This window comes from Tauraco erythrolophus, chromosome 2, assembly GCF_009769465.1.
Source record: "Tauraco erythrolophus isolate bTauEry1 chromosome 2, bTauEry1.pri, whole genome shotgun sequence".
NCBI lineage: Eukaryota > Metazoa > Chordata > Aves > Musophagiformes > Musophagidae > Tauraco > Tauraco erythrolophus.
Window position 1 is genome coordinate 48,131,803 of NC_141466.1, and position 24,500 is coordinate 48,156,302.

General features: G+C 34.5%; 1 protein-coding gene across 1 annotated transcript in view; it reads left to right on the plus strand.

Annotated features, from left to right (window-relative positions):
• The window catches only part of CSMD1 (CUB and Sushi multiple domains 1), a 1,221,578-nt gene that overhangs the window by 1,154,098 nt on the left and 42,980 nt on the right, over positions 1–24,500 (plus strand). Inside the window, exons 52-54 of the mRNA XM_086608338.1 lie at positions 2,146–2,319; positions 11,720–11,893; positions 14,374–14,547. Of these exons, the coding sequence (XP_086464464.1) occupies positions 2,146–2,319; positions 11,720–11,893; positions 14,374–14,547 (522 nt within the window). The remainder of the gene's footprint in view (positions 1–2,145; positions 2,320–11,719; positions 11,894–14,373; positions 14,548–24,500) is intronic.

A 24,500-nucleotide genomic window follows, 5' to 3' on the forward strand; every position in this document is an offset into this window, starting at 1 on the left:
GCATTGAATTTACGTAGACAGTATTAGAGAATGATGCTAATATGGGAAAAGAAGAACAAAGAAAAGACAACAAAGAAGGATGTACAACATTTAACTAAAAAAGATTATAAAACAATCTTTATTTTCTAGAAAAGAAAAAAAGATTAAGAAGCTTTTAGAACAAGGCTGAGTGAGCTACCTGTAACAGCAATCAATACGATACATACATGAAAGCAATGTGTTTGATCTTAATCTAAATGATGATAAGTTGTGGAATTATGTTCATTCTTTTTTATTCCATTAGTATTGTTTTGGGAAAATTTCATTTTTAAAATATTCAGATGGAAAAATAATGTGACTTTTCTATGTCTCTTGTAAACCAGTAATACCTATATCAATTTTCTTTTCCAATTTAAAACTAATCATTTTTTTTTATTCTATTAACTGCAATTGTGCCCCTTTCCTTTTGTGCACACATACTAAAAAAACTAGTTTGTATTTGCTGCCTAATATGCAGCTACTGTTCAGCTGTGGAGAAGTCTTTGAAAAGCTAGTTCTTGACCAACCTCTACAATTAGAGAATTTTTATGTAAGTAGAAAATGAGGTGACTCATATAGAATGCAGTTAACCAAAAGCAAAGTATTAGGTAGATACAGAAACCCAAGGAGTTGCTGACGGAAGATACATTAGTTTATTTATAACACAGGTGCATTATTTTGCCCTCTGATAGAGGACTGATTAGGATTTAATTATGGCAAACTTCATCCCCCAAGAGATGTTCAGTAGTACTTCCATTGGATATAGATCATTAAGATCCAGAAATATGCTATAGAGTATTTTGAGGAGTCTACTGTTTATTTTCTATCATTCACATGCTAAGAATAGGTTATATAAATATAGATTCTAGCTGTTTATATTTATGAAGCAGCAGGAAAGTAATTGACACACTGATGATAAGGCATTTAGATCTATTTATTGCTATCTACTTTGGATAGTATCTCTAAAGGTATTGTGAAACATGAAATTAAGGGCGCGTCTGGATTAAAAGAGACCCAACTAGTATAAACTTCTTTTATTTGTTTAAGAATATGCTGAATGCTGCATAACAAATCATGAGGTAGCTAAATATTCATGTAGTTTCGTTGTTTTTAACTGGAATAACTGTAATTACAAAAAAAATAAAGCTTTTTTAATAGTTTAGAACAAAATTACATTAATATGACTTGACCGTAGTCGAAAGGAGTCTTACCCATCTTTGGAAACCTTATGTGCATACAAAACTTTGATCACATATCTTCTGATTATGGCTCAGTTAGCTGCACAGTGGTAGGTACTTGATTTTATCCAGCTTCTACCCAATACCATGTTGTTTTCTATCATGAACCTTTTGAAATATAGAAGAGTGTGGCCTTGAGGTTTAAGATATGAAGTTTAGTTGTGGTAAACATGAAAGGATAAACCCAGGATTTACAATTGAAGCTCTTGAAGACATTCATCTGCATCTTAAATTACAATATTATTGATATATTTTTCTAGATACAAAAGACATGACAGAACAGTTTTAATTAAATTAGTTTGATATATTCTGTGGGTTGCAGATGATGCTACAGAAGGTTTCTGTGATAATGGGTCAAGTCTAGCCTTAAGAAAAAACAGAAGATTTATATTTTTAGCAAGTAGACTACCATGTGTGTTATATAATTATGAATAGTAGTGGGGAATAAAAAAAAAAAAAAGACAGTTAATAACAATTCAGAGTACTCCATGTTAAAAAAAGATAGTATCTTTAAACAGACATAAAACTTAAAATGGCCAGGGGAAGTATATTTGAAGAGTAGACAGGAGTATGTACACATGGAATACAACCGCAGCCTTCCTGGACGTTCATGTGGTTCTCTTGTTTCAGAACTGGAAGTACAGATTGTGTTTAAGTTGTTGTCAACATATGAATATACTCTAATGCATTTTCAGATTTAGAACACGTGTTGCCAAATCAAGCATAATTTTAAGCACTTACTGTGGAATACAACTCATATTTACTATTACATTTACTTTTTAAGAAAAATGTGAAATGGTATATTGTCTTCCAGTCTAAGAAATTATGAAAAGTATTTTCATATTTCAGTTTGCTCTGTTGTTTGTTGTTTGTTTGGTTTTTTTTTTAGTTGTCTCCTGTGGTGGTCTTCCTTCTCCACCAAATGGAAATAAGATTGGAACCTTAACAGTGTATGGAGCTACTGCGATATTCACCTGTAACACAGGATACACATTAGTTGGTTCTCATGTGAGAGAATGCTTGGCAAACGGTCTCTGGAGTGGTACTGAAACGCAATGCCTAGGTAAATCGCAAATTTCTGGGGTTTTTTCTTATGTTTTTGTTTTGGTTTGTTTCATTTTGTTTTGTTTTAATCAAACACAATATCAAGTACTGGAATTCAGCTCTTAACTAGCAACAACATTTTTAAATCAATGAAAAAGATATTTTAAATACAGAAATACTGTGTACTGCATATTAAATTAAATTATAAACATTATAAAGAAAACAGCTTGACTACCTATCATATGCAAGAGTTCGTTTGTTTTACAGAGGAAGTAATTAATGATTAAAAAAAACCCAACAAATAAACAAAAAGAACTAGAGTAACAAACATATCCAGAATAATTCATATTCCTGGTTTTTACAGCAATGAAACAGTAAAACTATTGTTTTATAAGGAAATGATAGTAGCTGTAACATGAATTGTCAGAAATTATTGTTTATCCAGAACTCACTTCTTCTAAAATTTTCATGTAGGCTAGATCAATGTTTGACTAATTAGATGCATGTCTAACAGTAACATTTGACTTACAGCTTTTAAAAATTTGCCGATTCATTTCTAAATCATAAAATCTGTTGTCCTCCCACTCTGCAGAAACATTAAGTTTTTAAAAAGTATATTAACATGACCATTTTGCATGTGAAAAATAAAAGTCCAGTTACCTTCCTTTGACATTGGTATCTTCAAAACATCCCATTAAAAGAATGTGGATATATATGTTCTGCTGTATGTCATGAAGATACTTTTGTCCTATCTATCTGAAGAGATGGATTCAAATCAAAACTGAAAAAGAACTTAGAGTAAGCCTCACTTCTTCACACCTTCCTGCTGTTTGAAGAATCCTTGATGATGTCAATTCCATGAACCAAGACAAAAAGGTTCCTGAACAATCTTAGACATCTGCCTCCATTCTTAACTTTCTCAATGTCAGTAGTGTCACTGTCTTTCTGTGTTCACATAGACATGCATACCATCTTTAGCATATCAGGTTGCTGGTGCTCGTTACCTTATAGAAAGTAGCAATGAGTAGGTAGTCTATGCTGGTTTGCCTTAAATTTCTAAGCAAAGTTACTTCATTGCACCATCATGAATGGTATTTGCAGTTGTTGAGCTTTGAGTTCATGCTCTCACCAAGGTGCAAAACTGAAAGAAACGACTTCAGTTCCCCTGAGCAAAACATAGAAAATCAGAGCTGCATTTTAAAACACAGCAACATTCCCCTGGTAGAATATAATATTAAATGAAAATAAGAACATCTGCACCACATTAACCAGGTGTGATACGACCACATACCAGCTCAATCATGTCTTCAAATAAAATATTTTCAAGTATCATCAATTTCATCTTAGCAGGTTAGCGAATGCCAGACTAAAACCAAAACACAGAGCTCTTCTAGCTGCTAAAAAGAAAAACTAACTCTGTCCCAATCAAAATCAGGATATTAAGAAAAAGGAATAGTGAGTATCATTAGATAAATGTGATTTTTAACAGAGTACTAGTGACAACATCCTGCATTGCTGGAGATCTTTAGTGCCTAAAATTACTTTTAGAGAAAATATTTTGAAACAGGTTGCAAGCCACAAGACAGTAATGGACAGTAATAGACAAAAGCATAATGATCTAACCTTGATGAAAAAGAATGTGGAGTTATCAGTTGCCTATTAACTCTATTCTTCATTAGTATAGAACAGACAATTTGATGAGATATAGGTGAGATGTACAAATGTAGGAGTCTTCTGTCAGAGACAGGGATAAAATCTCAGTTTTTGAGTCACGGTTGTCATGTTGATTGCCTTCTTTCAATTCGAATACTAGGCTGCAGCAGCAAGGAAAATAAAGACAATCTTTTCAGAAAAATAATAGCATGAGATCATGTAATTCAGATCTGAATTAAGATTTTATAACCTTTGGTCATGTGTTCCTGATTGATTCTTTCATTTTGAAATAGTAATGCTTTTAGTACAACTTTTGTAAAGATAGCTTTACAGTGTGTCATTTTTAAGATACAGAGTGGTCAGAAGTAGTGACCATTGTCTCATATTGCTAACCTAGCTTCTAAATGGCAGTTCGTTATGAGTGAATTCCCAGCAAAATGTTATGGCAAATTTTGTGAAACGGAAAAACCCTTCTCTGGCTTGATATATTTTCAATTCCATATACTTTATTTTTCAATTTAAAATATGCTGTGTTAAGGATGATGTCATCATGATGTAGGAAATGATGGCATAAATGGTGTGTACTTTAATTGCTACTTCTTTTGATTTGTAGAGCAATGAGAGGAAAATTAAATCTTGTTTTACCTTGGAAATTAATTCTCCTGAGGTGCTGGTTAGGGGAATGCTATGCTTCAGGATTACTTTTTCACATGGATAAGTTCACCAGTTCCACAGTCGAACTATGTAAGAGGTTTGTATGTGAAGATAAATGAGCTTCCTGCTGGTGTCAGGTTATCCCTGGGCTGAGGCTGACCGACAAGATGCTGGAGCTGCAACTGTGAAGATCCAACAGCCTAAGATTTGCGCGCATAGGAGTATTTTTCTCAACCCTTTCTTCTGTTGCAAATATGCAAGCTCTATGGTAAAAACCAAAGCTATTACCCCTCAGTGTTTTGCAGTGTGTTATACTGTTCATTGCCAGTGTAGTACTCGACACCTGCATATAATAATTTCAAGCATAAAGATATATGTTAGCATTCATTCATTTTAACTAACCAGAAGTACCACTTCATCATCTGATCAATAGTAATAGTGTTTATTACACATATACTGCTCTTCTCTTTTGAAAGGCTATACACACAGGATAATTTGGCTGCCAACATATACAAACTAAATAATATACAAATCTCAATGGATTTAGTTTGTATTATAAATAACTCCTGTCCATGGAAGGCTGGAAAAGATTTTTTCTTCTATTCTGACTACTGAGATATATTTTACCACTGAACACCCCAGAAGATTAACTGTCTATGGTAGCCATAAATTTAGATTCAAATAGTGTAGAGATAGAGAAGAACTGATCAGTACAGGACTTACACTGTGAACAAAGCCAGTTAATTCTCAAAGTCAGTTTAAAAACTACACATGGTGAAGCTTTTAACTCTTTGCAAAGCAGCTAATAAGTTTACTAGACCTCATGGTTAGGAAAGACTGTCTCTATATACGTCTTGAATTTAATTTATATGAATTTATCTTTTTCTTCTCCAGGAGTGATTGGCTGTTGGATTTTGTCTGTTTCAGTTTTGTACAAATCTGCATTGAAATTGGGATACATTACTATTATTCTATCCCCTTGGTCATAACTAAGAACTTTTTTTTTTCCCCACCTGACTATCTGCATTTAAATCATTTCTACAGATCTATTCCCACTTGTAATGAACATAGGACTTCTTGCAGGAACTAGTACTTCAGTAAGAGCAATGCTTATCTTACGATAGTTCCAGTATCTTTTTCTAAAAAATTTGATGGACTTTGTTGCTATTTGATGTATCAGATTGATCAGATTTAGATTAGATTTTAGGAAGAAATTCTTCAGTACGAGGGTGGTAAGACTTTGGAATAAATTGCCCAGAGAAGTTGTGGATGCCCCCTCCCTGGAGGTGTTCAAGGCCAGGTTGGATGGAGCCTTGAGTAGTCTGATCTAGTTGAGAGGCGTCCCTGCCCATGACAGGGAGGTTGGATTAGATGATCTCTAAGGTCCCTTCCAGCCTATGCCATTCTAAGATTCTATGATTCCATTGTTGAATGCAGCCCTATGCTTAGAACTGTTAAATGCATGAATCTACATCACTAGACAAAAAAAAAAAAAAAAAAAAATCACATTTAGAGCTGGAAGGTTGTTAATCCCTATAGTCTTTACTATTTCAAAATCAGACAAGGTCTATAGTGACAAAAATACTGCACAGCTCTGAGTGTAGAAGTCTAAATTTGAGTTATCACATACATGCTGCAGAAGGATATATTTCTGCTACTAAACCTCTTCCTGCCTTTTTACATTGTCTCACATAAGGGATATTCACACCATGTACTTTAGGCACCCAATTTAGATGCAATTTAGAGTATAATCTAAGATCCTAAATTCCCAACGTGGTCAATGAAACTATGCGGGCTCCTCTGGAGAGAAATTCAGGAAAGGTAAATTCTTAAATTTTAAAGCTAGATGATGTGAAAGCCGCCAGTTGTATATTCCTAAATTTCAAGGACAGTGTGCACCAGATTTATTTCAGAGATGCCTTTAGGACTTACCTGAAGCCTGTGAAAATCATGAGCCAAACACCCAGGGAGCTCTGAATGAGCCTTTCCATTTAAAAGGAATGATAATGAGTCGAGTCAGAGATGCTTTTTACCTACACTGCACCTACATGAAAGTAATTCAGGACAGCTATAGAAGAAAATAAGTATCACTTTATGTTACCCCCTGGTCTATGTAGAATCAATTTATGATTTCAGGCCAGCTAAGTAAACTAATTTATGTATCTCAGGAAAGGGTTTGTCAAATCCTTGTTATTTGTTTCAAAAGAAGACTAAAACAAATGACTGTAGTTAATGAGTTCAGGGCTAAATATGAGTGAAGTCTTCAGGTAGTTAGTATTATCTGTATTTTTTCTTAGTTATACAAAGATAAATATGAATCGTTAGGCAAGATTTTTTTTTAATTTCAATCAAATATTCACACTGCTGATATTTTGTATCTCTTCCCTTTTTTTTTCCTTTCAAGAATAATTGCACATGTAAGTCACAAAACGTGTTTGTGGACATGTTTCGTGTGTGAGAGTGACCATACATATAAGCAGAGCATAGATCAAATTGGAAGCATTGAAGAGTTTGCTTAACTCTATCTCTAGTATTGGTGACATTTAATCATGAACTAAAGTGTCTTCTTGAGCAGATATTTTTTCCTGGGTTTTTATGACTTTCAGGTGTAAAACTATTCATAAATAAGTCAAGGACATACTTTGAAATCTAAACTTAAATATAATCTACTCCATTCCATTTTCATGAACTTTTATAGCTTTTTTTTTTCCAAAATAAGGTAAAAATTCTTTATCTTATATAATTCTGTAATATATATAGTTGTCTAGATTTGGCAGTGTGAAAAAATGCTGCTACTGGCTCTGCTTGTGTAAAAATATCTGATCCTGTAGTTTATAACTCATAGGTAAACTGCAGTATGATATTGTGATATTGGCTTATATTTCAAATTCTTATTAAAATAAAATAATTTGTATTTTGCTTTCCAGATGTTTTAGAATAAAACAACTGAACCAACCTTGAACCGTATGAATAATTTCCTTAATTCTTGAGAGCATATTTTTTAAAAAATCCACTAGCGGCCTCCTTAATTTTAACTAGTTTTACTTGATTGGGAAATTACATACGTTTTGTGTTATTGCAGTGCTCTTTCAGTTCTTGAGTTGATGGAACATTTAATCTAAATGAGTCCAAATTCCCAGAAAAATCATTAAATCCACTAGCTGGAATGATCTGTAAATGAAATGACTCCCATAATAAGTCCAGCAACTTGTTAAATCCCCGTTTATGAGACAGTCAATAGTATTTTGTATTTTGCATTATGCCAGTTTGCACACCTCAACTAGCTTTCTTCTTGTAATTTCCTGTGGTTCCTTGTGTTTGGCTCCAGTGCAGCAATCGCTCTTCAATTTTTCATTATTTATGTCTAGAAAAATTTTAAAAAAATCAAATATATTCCATTCTATTTTGTATAAACACAGCTTCTCTTTTCACATTTTACATCTGTTTCATAGATTTCCTTTCCCAAAATCTGCAATTGTCCTGATTACCTGAATGACAATTTTCGGAATTGTCTCAATGCCTGAATATTTAGGGCCATGAAGAATTGTTTTCTTTAGGAGAATAAATTCTGGTTAAAACTGAGGTATACCTATACTCTAGTACATGGTTCATTGAGGCTGTAGATCAGCCAGACCATGACTTTGTTACTCCTAGTAGTACAGTTGAGGGGATAGAGATGGTACAGCAGTAGAAGGAATCAATAAAGGAACTACTCAAATAAACCAAACTAATATCTGGGATTTGATTAGATAAGTCTGAGGTGACTGCAATTACTGGAAAAAAATAGCAATTATGACATCAACTTTCCAAAGAACGCAAGAGGCTACTTATTTCACCTCAGTCCTTGGAAAAAAATAGGGAGCAATTATTAGGGACTTAGTCCGTTTCCAGGCATAGGGAAAATAAGAAAATAATTGGGAACAGACAGGATGGAACAATCAAAAGCAAACCTTGATAATCTTACTGCCTTTTCCAATGACTGTCTCATCGAATGTAGATTTCAGTAGATATCGGCAGTAGATTTCTATCACTTCGTGTTGTAGCAAAACTTTTGAAACAGTCTCCCACAGTATCCTTGTAGCCAAACTGAAAAGACAGACTGGATGGGGGAACTAAAAAATGAACCAACAAACTCTGGGGATAATATTTCATGATTCAAAGTATGACTAGTAGACACTGGATGCTGAGGATGAATACTGAGGCCAATGCTATCCAGTCTCTCTCAGCGACTTGGATGGTTGGGGAGCAGCCTTAGCAAGTTTGAGGATGATATCAAATGATGGAAGAACAGTTGATATGTTGGATTGCAGTACATCTAGACAGAGGGACCTTGAGTATCTGGAGGAATGGACAAACAGGAATCTCATAAAATTCAATGAAGACAAATACAGAATTCTGCATTTTTTTTTCTAGAATAATGCCATTCATGAGTACTGGCTTGGAACTGACTGGATAGAAAGAAGCTTCTCAGAGAGCAAGCTAGTTGACCTACTGGAGAGGCTGAATAAGACTTAAAAGTGTGCTCTTGCAGTAAAGACAATCACAGACTGAACTGTATGAGCAGCAGTGTAGTCAGTTGGTGATACTTACTATTTCCTCTTCAGCACTCATGTGGAAGATTGTAGTTTTTGTGTCCTCCACCACACGAAAGAGAGATTGGAAACTGAAGCAAGTCTGTGGGAAGGGCCCATTCAGGGGCTAGGAGGCGGAGTATGTGATACACAAGGAGAGGCTGAGTGAGGCTGGAGGAAAAAGAATCGTAAAGGGGATCATATTACTAATTCAGGCTGAGAACAAAAAGCTAAATTATTCCGTGAGACATTTCAAGGAGAAAAAAATGCTTTCAATGTCCCTGTTGCACTCTGTTGCCCTGCACCCTATCAGGGGAAGAGTAGCTGTATAAGATGGATGTGAAAAACTTACATTTATACTTTCTTTCACAAACTTACAGAACAATATCACAATGTCTCCTTAAAGACATCAATTCTACAATTAAGATTATTATAATAATCCTATACGTATGAAAAAAGTAATCAAGTGGCATGTGTTTTACCTTTCTAATGTTTTAGAACAGCCATTAAGTGTGAATGAAATATACTGTCTAGCATTATTAAAGTGACGATAGTAAAAAGGAGATTCCATCCCAAAGAAGCCAAGTTACAAATAAGCCTGCTGTTAATGGATACAGCCTGTGTGAAACAGAGCATCACATACCCCCAATTCTAGCAGTGGTCATGAACCTCAGGACCTTGTCCTCACATCTCAAAACGAGGACTTAGTGTAGGTTCAGATGAAATTATTAATCAGTGTCACCAAAATAATGAACTTTTTCTCCTCTTTAATCAGTAAAGAGAAATAGTTTCCTGCTTGGCAGCTCTGTTTTCAAACAGAATGATGAATCTAGAGAGAATAAAATCATTACTTGGCTTCCTTAGTTCCATGAGTACTATTACCATGCAGTATTGCATTCTGTGTTGTTTAACAGCAGCTGGTATAACTAAAGGAGGAAACAGCACTGGTAGACATACCTTCCTTTCCATGCCTTCATCCTTCTGAAAAAGGTGGCTATTTGAAAGGGTACTGACCAAATTGGAAAGCAATATAATGAAGAGTTTATTATAATTTTGACTTGATTATGAATTTAGAAGCACAGAAAAGGCATTAAATATGTAGGTTTAGAATTTTTAAGAATTGACTGAAGATAACATAAAGGTGATTATTATTTAGAAAGAGTAAATGCAAATAAGAACACTTCATATGATCCATTACTAAAAGCCATTAATAAATAAACATGAACTTAGTTGAAAAAACTGGAGCTGAATGTTAGGAAATATTTGAACATGACAAGATATACTTAACTGTGGAAAATTTATTATTTTTTTTTCCCCAAGAAACCTATGTGGAAACTTGCTTTCTATATTTCAGGTTTTAAATTAGACTGGAGAAAATAAATATAAATAATAAATATAAAATAAATATAAAATAAATAAAAATAAATATAAAATAAATAATAAATATAAAAACAGAAATAGAAATAGAAATACATAAAAATAGGAGCCTAAATGGCATTGTAAGGGAGCCGATATGGCTACGTAGGACGTATATACATATCTGAAATGACTTAGTGTTTCTTCTCTTGAAGACAATAGACTGTTCCTACAGAAATTATTTATGTTTTCTTTATTTTTTTTTAAACGAGGTGATGGGTTTTTTTTAGAATTTGATTAGTCTTAGGATCTGTCTACTAGTGTCTGAAGACCTACTAGTGAGAAACTAATTATTTGTTGGATACGTATAACAAGCGCTATATTTGTTCTAATAGAATGATGACACCAAAACATAGCAAATAAGCATCAAGCTTGATCATCTCTCCTGTTAAATAATTAGAACAACACGCAGACATGTTTTTGGCTAAGATTCTCCAAGAAAATTTCCAAGAACGATTCAAGTTCACTTAAACAAGTACTGATCCTGGTAGGCAGCTTGCTGGCAGCAGTGCTGATCTGGAAGGCAAGAAATTTTCCTTGTATGGATTTAGACTGCTCTGTGCTGGTTGGCCTCTGCCAGAGAATGATCCCAGTCATGCTTAATTGATTAGTAGAGATCTTCTTACAAAGTCGAAGGCAAATCATAAGTAAGAGAAATCAGAACTGTATGATGAAATAATAATATGGGTTTGAAAGTTAAAGGCCTTTTAATTCACACTTCTCTGAGGAAAAAATCAACCTTACTAAGACAAAGGAGAAAAAAAAATCCTACTAAAATTTTCAGTTTTCTAGCAATTAAACTGAATTATTTGTAAATTGAGACATTTGCAAGTTACATTTTCCAGGCGTTCTTCTGACAAATTTGTCATTTCTGCCACCGTATCTGCAAAAACTACATATATGAAAATTAAAACTCTTTAAATATCACTTTGCTCTAAAAAAGTCGAAGGAATATCACCTATAGTTTTTACACCTCAGAACTTGTTCTGTACAGTGCAGCATCTGACTCTAACATATTGTTTATTGAAAACAAGGATGAAATTTTGTTTTCCTAATAGCATTCTTGTAAATATTGGCAAGGTTTTTAAAAATATATGGTTTTGATTGGTTGTTCTTTTGTTGTAGCTGGTCACTGTGGTTCTCCGGATCCCATTGTAAACGGTCATATTAGTGGAGATGGTTTCAGTTATCGTGATACTGTGGTCTACCAGTGTAATCCTGGCTTTCGACTTGTTGGTACGTCTGTCAGAATTTGCCTACAGGATCACAAATGGTCTGGACAAACTCCTGTTTGTGTCCGTAAGTATCATTATTTTTCACTGAATTATTAGTACTATTTTAAACATAATTGAACATTAACAGTAGGTTGGATGTTCAAAGTTGTTTGAATGAGGTGCTTAGATCAGATATTTATTGGATCTATTTTCAATTACAAGGGTCATTATGATAATCTAATCCAGTTTCTAATCTAGCACAGACTGAGTAACTATATCAGTAATTTCTGATGTCTGCTGTTTCAGAAGCAGGATGACATAGGCATTGAAGTGGGTTGAACAGCAGACTGCAACCGTATAACTTCATCTGTCTCTTCATCTAGGCGTAATTTCTATGTCAAGTGTGGGTTTACTGAGCCTCTCCCCTGCTTTTTCGCTAAGAATACCACAATCCCTTGGTCTGTTTTCATTGTTTGGTGGGTAAAGCTGGAATACTGTTCATTTGTGCAGTTTTGATGGTTACTGCCCATTTTTCCAAGTTGGTTTCCTAATATTTACCAGTGCAAGCTCAGGCATGGTATTGGATTATACTACATCTGTTAGACAAAATGTTAACTTTTTTATACCCTTTAGTAGATTTTTTTCTCCTCTTAATTAATCTGCTTTTGAAAATCCCATAATTAATTACTGGAATTTTTGAGTCTTTCCTACTCTACTTCCTTCCTCATTTGCATGACAGGTTTTCTGACATTTCTGAGCCATCAGCCATTTAATCACAGTCAAGTCTGATTTCTCTGCTTTTTATTGTACTGCTTTATTGTGCAGTTGATTTTCATATTCTTTTTCAGTTTTAATAAAGTAGTCTATACAAATTTTGCTATTTTTAATGAAACGTTAATAGTACTTATTTCAGTTTTTTAATTTTTAATATGTCTACAATTCAGACAAATATTTTTGTCTACAGAGAGATGGTCACTGAGATCATCAGCTTTTCTCTTCAATCCGTGTTTATATCTTTGTTTCATACCTCAGAAAATATATTACTGATAAGTTAGATTTCAAAATGTTCAGTGTTTTCTTTTAAATGGTAAAATGAAAATTTCTACCTGTTTACATCTGCAGGAAGTATCTGCCAAATGTCATTGTCCTTTTAAAATCCTATTTATATTTTCAAGTGATTTATATTCATCAAAGGAGAAATGCCACCAGCTAGCATTATTACTTTCAGTAAATTAATTTTACCGTGCAGTGAATAAAATGCCTTCTAAAGAAAGGGGCAAAGCTGAGGAGGGGTGGGAGGCTGTTTCTCTCTGAACTGATGTTATCATTGCTGTTATGTGAAGAACCAGCAGCCATTTCTGTCATTATAGGTTGCCTGAATACATAAGTCTGTATACAAGAAGGTGTCCTATTTAATTCCCAAAGATCAGGTGCTGTTGAAAATATTGTTTCACAAGTGAACTCCATGATAAAATAAAAAGAAGCACTTTTAAATTGTTTTTCACTTGTCTCTTCTATTAAAAAAATACCAAACCACAAGGTAATAAAGCAATGTATGGGATATTTATTCGAATATAAATAGGTACTGGAACAGGTTGCCCAGAAAAATTGTGGATGCCCCATCCCTGGAAGTGTTCAAGGCCAGGTTGGATGAGGCTTTGAGCAACCTGGTGTAGTGGAGGGTTTCTCTGCCATGGCAGGGGAGTTGGAACAAGGTGATCTTTGAGGTCCCTTCCAACTCTAACTATTCTAAGATTCTATGATTCTATGAATGTGATAAACATCACCAGCACAATTTTGAAGAGTTGTGCATATATATGTGTGTGTGTGTGTGTACATTCTGATTTTATATTGTCAGTATCTATGCTTTTCTGTATTTTTCTGTATAATTTTAATGTCTTGTCATGTGGAAAGCTAGACTTTGATCATAAGAAGTGTATTTTATAAGTGTCATTTAAGCATAATCAACATATGTAATACACATAATTGGAAAGATTTACTTCCAACAATGATTTATCTATTGCCATAAGAAAATCTGATTAAAAGGATCACTGTTTCAGCAAAACAACTCAAGAACTTTGGAACATGAATGCTTCAGAACTCTAGAATGCTCTGAAGCAATACAGCAAATTCAGTTTGTTTGGCCCTACTACATTTTGAAGCTTGCAGAGAAAAAAAAGATAAGGTTTTTTATTTGCATTACTAGGAAATATAGTGAACTCTCTACATTTTTTTAAGGTCTAATATATATCAGATGGGTGTCAAAATGCATGTATAGAGAGAGAATAAAAACTATTTATCTTACGACTTTCAACATAAGGTAAAAAGTAGATTCTAAAAATGTTATTGAAAATTTAAGATTTTTCTCCTGACAGTTAAGAATTCTGAATACATATCTTTTTCTTAAATTTCCTGTGGAAATATAGAAGATAAATTCAGGAAAAAAAAAAAAAAAAAAAAACCAACACCAAAAAACAACAAAAACAAGAGCTCCAACCTGCAAGTGATTCCATGGAACAGTACCTTTCACTTAGATGCTAGCCTGCCTATTTTTCTTTTTAACAGCAATCACATGTGGACATCCTGGGAATCCAGCTCATGGAATGACTAATGGCAGTGAGTTCAATTTAAATGATGTTGTGAATTTTACTTGCAACACTGGTTACTTACTTCAGGGTGCTTCTCGAGCACAGTGCCGAAGCAATGGGCAGTGGAGTAGCCCTTTACCCAACTGCCGAGGTAAGAAACTTTCTCATACATTCTCTGCTCTCTCATGACTTATTTCAGGCATGATCCTTTATCCTGCCTTCAAAACATTGGGATATAATTCAGAAACCTGATTTTTAGCAACTTATTGCCATCTTTATTTGAGTTTTTGCATTTCTATGATGGAAAATGGAGTTAGGGCTGAGTATTGGGGAAGCCTAGGCTTTTCACTATTTTACCTCAAAGTTCTCAGACTGCAATCCCTAGCATTTAGTTTATAGACATATAAAGTGTACTTTGTATCACAAAAGTTGTATTACATTTATAAATCACGGTTGGCTATCTAGCCTCAATTAGGTGCACTAGAGTATGTTTTCCATAAATAGTCCATTACTCCTGTTAAAACATAGTTATGCAAATGAATATTCATACATCAAAACACTATTAATCCTTCTGTATTTCCTAGCAATAGCTGAGAGGTATTCATAACTTTTGTGCATGTGAAACCTGACTTTTCTTTGCCCAGAAAAAAATGACAAAGATTTAATTCTGACTGGGTTGGTTTGTTTGTTTGTTTGTTTTGTGAAGACATATCTGAACTTGATTACTAGTGTGCTCTGGGGAAAGATGGAGATGTTTGAGAGATGAGAATGAAGCAAGGGTTTGTGTTATGAAGAAACCTGTATATCAAATGTGCGTATTAGGGAAGGACAAAAAAAAAATCATTTTAAAACAGAATCCAAAGTTCTCAGATTTCATTGTGTCCTTATCATTTATTTATCCAGATGCCAGTAATGTAATTAAGATTAAAAGGGAAACAAGTCTCTGAAGTTACCCTGTTGTTACTCTTTCCATTTATGGCCACTGTTTTTGTTTATTTTCCTCAACCTTTAGCTATTGTTGCATAATATGGAGCTAATATCGAATCTTTGGTCTGTTCCACCAATATCTTTATCAGATGACTAAAATCTGTTCATTGATCTATTGTTTTTATGTTGTATGCCCCAAAATAGTTGGTACTGGTGTTGTATATGCTTTCTCAATGCTGAATTCAATAAGAGGCTGATAATATTTAATGATGTGAAATTTTTTCTTCTGAATCACTGAGGCAGACTGAATATCTTCTGGCTATAAAATAGATGCAAATTGTCAAAGGGGTGAAAGGCAGAACATGAGGTGAATCATGTAAGATATACTGAAAGATGTCAAAAGCTGTAATAATTCCCTTGATAGTTATTGTTGTTTCTTATTTTAGGTTAGTGTTATGGGTTGACCTTACAGTCAGTATGTGACGGTTTCTCTCTGCTGTTCCTTCCTTTTCACTTATTTCCTCTTCTCTAGTGTGGGTTCTCCACATGTTCCTTCAGGAACATGTCTGCTCTGGTGTGGATCCTCCACTGGCTATAGAGAATATTTGCTACTCCATGCACCACCTTCTCCTCTAACCTCAGTGTCCCCTCTGCTGTTTCTCACTAATTCTTTTGTGCTTTCCTCCTCTCTCTGTGGTGTCTTCTGCCCCAATATATTTTCACAGAAACACAAACTTCCCTAATGGACGTAACTGCGATTTGAGGAGAAACTGAGAGCTAGAATTTTTCAGGCTAGAGACGAGAGGGCTCAGGGGAATCTTATCAATGATTCTCTAAGGGAGGGTGTAAAAAAAGACAGTCAGACTTCTCATTGGTGCCAACTGAATGGACAAGAGGCAAAAGGCACAAACTGAAACATAAGAGAAAGTTTTTTTAACTGTGAGGCTGGTAAAACACCTAAACAGATTGCCCAAAGAGGTTGTGGGGTCTCTGTTCTTATAGGTATTCAAAACCTGACTGGACAAAGCCCTGGGCAAACTGCTTTAGCTGTCCCTTCCAAGTTCAACTATTCTGTGATTCTGTATGATTTATGATTAAAGACTTTCACATGCATTTGGAGAATCTTGATGAGGTGGTATGTGGTGTCTCCAGACCTATTTTTCTTCTGATCCCACTGTTTTAGGCTGCTACATGACACAGAGTTAATAAAAATAAGAAGACTGTAAACTTTTCAGATTAAAACAGTCTCACAGATTAAGGTAAAAAGGAACCAAATTATGAGACTGTAACCTAGATCATCTGATCTAGGATAACTAGATGGATAACTAAGGTAAATTCTTAATCATCTTTGCTTGACTCTCCAGCACTCAAAAAACACTGAAAGATACATGTAAATAAAGAGGATACAATTGTACTCAAATTAGATTACTACAGAACAAAAGGAAAGGAACTTCAATGAGTAAAAATGTATTCCATATATAAACTAAATACTGTAAGAGATTATCTAAATCCTAAGGTCCTGAAACTCTACTGTTTCTAACCTGCAAGTATCAAAGTTTATGCTTGACTTGACACTCTGAACAACCCTAGCTGAAGCAAAAGGAAAATAGTTTTTTCATATATTCCTGTGTAAATATTCTGTTTTAAAACAAATGAGTAATTGGAATTTTCTAGAAAGAACATGTCTATATACTGCTGCTCACAATGAATTTAGGAATTCATTGTGAAACAAAAATTTTTGGTATTCCTTGAAAAAAATGAAAAGAGAAGTACAGAGCAGTCTGGTTCAAACTTTTGTACCGGTCAGGCAGGTTCCCATAGAACACTTCTCTGCGTGCATCTACCTGGTTTAATTTTATCTGTATATCTGGGCAAAGGCGTCTTCTCTGCTGTAAGCTGCCACCCTATACCCTTATAGCATAATTACATTTATATCATTTAACTGAGAGGATAATTTGATATAACATTTAATGTTTTTACTTCAGCAAATACTGTACTTTTGGAACATATACTGTGAAAATTGCTGTAACGTTTTTGTTATAATTATGCTTTTTTAATTTATAATTTGATATAATTTGGATTAAAGGATGAATCTGCATAGATCAAAATGACTAGAAATCCTTTTGCCAAAAAGGCTTAAATAAAATAAATCTTGATTTTTATTATTTACATGAAAGAAGAGCAAAAAGTCCTTATAGTTAGCTTTAAGAAATAATAAAGTGCATTTCAATGATGAAATCATGCTGAAATGATAATTTTACATCCATGATTTTAAAAAAAGTCAGAATTCTACCAACTAAATGATTATATCGAATTTACTTTTAATGAATTGAATAGAACTTACCTAAAGCAGGTAATAGCACTTCTGGCATATGCCTTTCCTTTTAAAATTGCCTTTTATCTGATGAGTGAAAAACATTTGTATTAAAGTTCATTATTAGTGATGAATTATGAATTTGTGTACAAAGAAAGTAAATATTCTAGCTCCTTAAATATCCTGCTTGGAAGGTATTGATATTCCAGACAAACCTGTATTATTTAATGCAACAGAGATTTTACGTATGACCTTTCTTTCAAGCCTCAGTTGAGTTCACTTGAGTCAATAATGAACTTGGCTTCACTTCACTGAGACTTGACATGCAGTTACTACAAAATATAGATTATTGCTTGAAGCTATTGTGGAAGATTATTCTATTTTATTTTATTTTATTTTATTTTGCAAGTGAGCTATTATGTATGCATGGGAAACATTGATATTTTTAGAAAATAAAACTGGGCAGTTCTCAAACACTCTTTTACAACGATATGTTGCTTCTACATATTGTGTCAGTAGTAGGTTAACTAATAAGATACTGGCAGGAAATTTGCCAAAGAAATTATATGAGGTTTTTGCCTGGTAAAAAAAATAGAGTACTCAAAAGATGACGTGCTACTCTAGAGTCTTATGATAAAAACTTGTATGAAACAAAGTACACGTATGTTTGTAGAACCTAAATGAACTGAAAGCACTGAACTGCTTTACAGTGGTATTTTCCCCTACTCCAGAATGCCATTATTCTGATAATTTAATGATTTCATCTGTTCTGGCAAACTGTTTTGTCACAGCAAATAAAACCTTTAATCTCTTAAAATGAACATATTTTTAAATATTGGATTTTGTATCTGTCTTCTGAGGTAACATAATGATTACAACACCTATGTCTTGGAAAAACTCATGTTCCTACTGTTTCTTTCACAAGTATAAAAAAATGACTTCTTGTGATGTTGAGATACTTTGTGAGATATTTAATCCTCTTTTTCTTTCTCTCTTATTTTTTTAAAGATTTATAATAGTCTTTTTTGGAATGTTGAGATCACTGAAGTATGATTTTTAAATCATAATTAGTGAGACAGGACATTTCGATCTCCACACGGACTTTATCTTTGCCTTTATTTATTTGATAAAGAACATGTCGAGTAGTCAGTTTACTTGCCTTTAAACTGGAATCAAATGGCACCGGAAATATTCCAATAGCCAAATCTTTGTTCTCTTCAGCAAACCTACCTGAGTAGGACTTGGTGCAGTCTGAATGTGCTATCCCAGAACTAGTTATGAAAATACCAAATTCTAAAACAAATATGTTCCGTATGAATTTTTTCTCCTTAGCAGTTTGGATCTGCTTTCCATTTGTCTTTGGAAGCACAGAAAGCCAATTTCTGCACTTTCTACTTTTTGTAATAACTCTTAACCACCAAAATGACAACTGAATCAGATGGTCTCATCAGGGCTCTGTGCTCCTGATTGCACTGCAGGTCATTTTTCCATGTATTATGCTTGAAGTAAGAACTGCTGTATTAAACTCCACACTTATCCACATCTTCTAGAATGCAAGTATTTTCAAGAGGGAGATTTTCTTGCTCTGATTTTTTGGAGCATTGGATAAACTGTCCTGTCACTTGCTGCTAGTTCATAAGGCAGTGTCAGATTCATAATCTATGTCAGGAAAAAATGTATATCCTTTGCTACTGTTCCCTTCAGAATCCATTCTATCTTATAAATGAGATTTAAGAGCTTTTCTCCTATTAAAAACATGTTTCTTAAAACCAAAAGTTTTTTACTGGGAAGATCTGTTTGGCAAAGTTACAGAGGTTTGAGCTGACTCACGTTCTGCAGTCTGTTAGTAAATCCAGGCTATTTGTTAGTAATAAGGAATTCAGGACTCTCTTTGTTCATTTATCCTGGTTTTGTACTGAATTTCTAATTCGAAATATTTTTCTTTCTTTGTCTCATTACTGATAGATTCTTGAAAAGTTCAATTAGACTTTTTGTCTTATCAAGAATCTGATATCTACAAGGAACTGTCAATTTTGTCATATTTTCTTTAGAGGGTTTATCATTTGAACTAGTGGTAATATGTTCAACTCCTTCACTGACAAGAAAAATAACCTTTCTGATGACAGCTGATAAAAGAGTGGGAGAGTTTGAGACTGATGACCTGTTCTTCTGATCCAAAGATAAAGCACTGAAGCTGAGTTTAAGCACTTTTCCATCTATGGTGGTATCAAGGATTCATATAAGCTGAGAAAGTTTTGTGTTTTGTTCGGTTTTGTTTTTCCAAAGTCAGAGACCTTTGTTGAGACTTTTGTATACTTGGAATTTTAGATATAGCTAATCTGTTCATGTTGAAAACATGTTGATATCTTTCAGTAGGATAATTAGAGCTTGACTAAGTTTCCTAAATAAAGAGGTAAGCTGCCATGGGAGATGCCATACAATATCTTAGATATTTAGCTGAAACTGGCAGAGATGACACAGGACTTTAAATTATTCCTGTGCCTGATGTCTGGAGTGGCACCTACCTGGAGATCTGGCAGACATCTCAAAAGGTAGTAGAAGCATCTTTTGGGGCAACTGAGTTGAGTTCCTCTCCCATGTGAAAAACAATGCTCTGATTAAGAAAAATTTAAAGACAAAATCTTTAAGACATGAGCCCAGAGTTTGTACTATTTTGACAAACGTTACTGTGTTTATACTACTTGTATATAGATGCACACAAAGGAATTTGCGTACAGACAACACATACAGAGAACAGTGACAGATAAGTACTTTATCTGTCTGATCAATCTGCTAGTGTAATACCTGGCTTCATGCTGGCTATGGAATAGGAAGAAGAGATTTCATACATACTCAAGAGACAAATATATGCTTTTAAATTAGTTAATCTGATGTTCAAAAAAAAAAGCGTGGTTTTATAAAGTTGATGAACTCAGTTTAATACTTAAAAAAATAACTGCAAGTTCATGGAATTTTTTAAAATATACTTCTTGCTCCATTTTTATTTTATTACAGAGATAGCTAGTTATCAGAGCCCTCCAGCAGAAATCTTCCAATAGAAAACATGACTGCATTTTTTTTAACAATGAAAGAATATTTGGCATGTTTATATCAATGGCAAATATTTTGGAATGCAATTAAAAGCCATGCGTGTCTTAGCTTTTCATATTGCAAGCAAACAAACCAGAGCTATATATTTTGTTGAATCTATTAACCTTAGCTAAGGTCTTGTTTATACCAAGATGTTATTTAGCTTATTAATTGTGTTAATTTGCACTATTACCAACAAGATCTATACTGCATTAATTACAGTGAAAATTTCCTTGGTCTAAGTTCATTAGTAACATGATGTCAGGACCTTAGATTTTGGATAGATTTTAATAATGTATGTAAAACCAAAAAACACTGCTTCCTAAATAAATATTTTATGGTTTATGGCTTACATGGCCAGAATTTCTATGACAAAACCACTCTCCAACTGGCACCCACTGAAAAAATAGCAATTAAAAAATCATACTCCTATGTATTTGAGATTTTTGGAAAGTGAAGTTCTTAAGTTGAACAGTTTTTGTTGTTGCTGTTTGAGTTGGATTGGGATGGGTTGGGTTGGGTTAGTTTGGGTTGGGTTGGGGCTTTTTTTGCTTTACTTCACTGAGAAGTTATTGTTGTCCATTGTTGACTTTCACTGAACTTTACTAAAATGCCACAGACTGGTAATTTTGTAATCATGCTTTCAGAAAGCAGTGCTTTCATTTTTATAGACAGCGTTTCTTAGAATTTGTCGTAAAGTCAGAGTGAATTCTCTACTTTTATTCCCTCTGAGTGCCAGTCCCTATACATATTCTAGATACCAACATTAATGCAATACATTTCAAATAAAAACGTTTGAAAACACTGTTGATCAGATATGAAAGTTTAAAAAAGAAACTTAACATTGTTTCTGTCAAGGAAAAAAAAAGAGAAAGAGAGCAAGAACAGAAATGAAATACTATGAATGATGTATTTTTTGATGATCATTCAACTTTTTAACAGAAAACTGCCTAAAGGACTCTGACATGGTCTTTTCACTTCTTTGTCCTTAAGGGTTTGAATCTACTCTAGTGTGAGGTTCCAAAGTCATCAGGGCAGACTTAAAGCATTCTCCTGCTTTTCTCAACAGGCTAAATTGAGAGTGCCAGAATTCGTTTCCCATGTAACTCTTGACAGCTGTCATTGAAAGAAAGCAATCTCCGTCTACTCTCACCGTGATTTACAACTGAGTCCCCAGGGTAAAAGGCAATCAGGGAAACTACTGCCTTAGTTCTGTATGCTGGCCAACTCAATTTTTTTTCTAAAGTACTCCTTACTGCAGCCCTTCGTAGCAACAGCACACATATATTTGAAAATCTATAGCTGATGTTAAATGGCACTGCAGGCATAATTTTGTTTACTTTTCAGCTTGAGGGATAGTATTCTTTTGCATAATCATTTGAGAAGACTTCATGTATGATACAAGAATTTTGTTGAACTGAGCACATGCTTAAATTATGCATTCAGTGACTATTCTGTATTTTATTCATCACTGAGTTGGCTAAACAGATACTATTGGTACAAAAATGAGAACACTGTATCACACAGACAAATTGATACTTTGGGACTGTAATATATTCCTTGAAAATTCCATATTTCTGCTCTGAATGAAGAATTAAGTTTTTCTATTCTCCCTGTTGTGTTTTAAAGATAATTCAGTTAGAATTGCTTTTGGTAGCCTTAGAGCAGCATATTGTCATGAAAAAAAAGTTCTTTTTTCATAATTTCTTATACTGACTTTTCAGAAGCTTACTTGAGAGGCTTACCCATTAAACCAATGTTTCCATTTTAAGCAGTTATAGTTTATTTTGCTTTATTTTAAAAATTTCAACTGTATAAAAAAAAAAAGACATCTGTTGTGAATGCTTGTTAAAAATTAAACCTAGGGAAAGACTTGAGGAATCCATAGAATGGGAAGAATTTTTGGAAATAATTGTATTCATGAATGTGCAAAATCTTCAATAAATATGAGAATTTTGCAATATGCTTCTGATTTTTCTTCTATTTGAATATAATATTCTGATATTAAAATTGGAAAAATTTGGTCAAGTAGTTTCAATGTTCTGTTTCAACTAAGCCAGTGTATATTTGAGAGCAATAACATTGATTTTTGCTAAATTGCAGTGGAAAAACATTTTTGCTTTTTCTTTTGCACAAATTCTAAAATGTCATTTCACTGTTTATTTTACTGCTTTTTGCTTTTCTAGTGTTTTTATCTGTGCACTATTTCACTGTTTACTTTTAAATAAAGCAATTTATCACTTTGATCTAGAAACGAAATAAGCTTTCAATTATTTGGAGAAGAGGAGGCTCAGGGGGGACCTTATTGCTCTCTACAATTACCTGAAAGGAAGTTGTAGGGAGATGGGGGTCCCTCTCTTCTCCCATGTTATGAATGACGGGACAAGAGGGAATGGCCTCAAGTTACGCCAGGGGAAATTTAGGTTAGATATCAGGAAAAATTTCTTTACAGAGAGGGTTGTGAATTATTGGAACAGGCTGCCCAGGGAGGTGGTGGAGTCCCCATCCCTGGAGGTGTTTAAAAACTGTGTGGATTTGGTGTTGAGGAACATGGTTTAGGGACCCTAACAATGCAGGGTGAACAGTTGGACTCAATGATCTTGAGGGTCTCTTCCAACCAAATGATTCTATGATTCTGTGATTCTATGATGCTATGATTATGGTTAAAGAAATAGTACTTTCTGATATTCTGGAGTTCTCACAACTCCGAAATGAGATTTTCACATGACCAATAGTCCATGAAGCCATGGCAGGTTGTCTGCATTTTTTGCTCTGGAAGACCTTTTCTTAAAAAAGAGTTTGTACCTGTAGGTGCCTAGTAGCCTCTCCATTCTTACAAAAGACAGTACCATGTCATCTGCTGCATTTCTGTCCCTCATTCAGAGCTTCAGGCAAGGCATTACTTCTCTCCTCAGAGCAACCCTATCTTGAAATCACTGTGTGATTTCTTCACAGTAAAGTGACTGCATAACATTCCTTCTGTCTTCAGGTAGACTCTCAAGAAGACATAGCAATGATCATAGAATCATAGAATCATAGAATCGTTAGGGCTGGAAGGGACCTTCAAAGGTCATCTAGTCCAACCCCCCTGCAAGGAACAGGGATATCTCCAACTAGATCAGGTTGCTCAGGGCCTCATCCAACCGGGCCTTGAACGTCTCCAGGGATGGAGCATCCACCACCTCTCTGGGCAACCTGTTCCAGTGTTCTACAACTCTCATGGTAAAAATTTTTTCCTAATATCCAACCTGAATCTACCTCCCTCTATTTTAAAACCATTACCCCTTGTCCTATCACAACTGGCCCTCCTGAACAGCCTCTCCCCATCTTTCTTGTAGGCCCCCTTGAGGTACTGGAAGACCGCTATAAGGTCACCCCGGAGCCTCCTCTTCTCCAGGCTGAACAGCCCCAACTCTTTCAGCCTGTCCTCATAGGAAAGGTGCTCCAGCCCTCTTATCATCTTCGTGGCCCTCCTCTGGACCCTCTCCAACTGGTCCATGTCCTTCTTATGTTGGGGACTCCAGAACTGGACGCAATACTCCAAGTGAGGTCTCACGAGGGCAGAGTAGAGGGGGAGATTTTTAAATGGCAGTGGTAGACAAGCTCTCACTTAGGATGTGATAAACATAAAGTCTAAGCTCTTAATGAGCCTGAAATTATCAAAGTGACTTATTTTAAAGACTGTCCTGTGTTCTGGAGGTGGATATTCTTTATCGCTCCTTTTTGTGGTTTGTTGGTTTGAGGAGCAGAAGTTAAGATTTTGTTATGGTCAT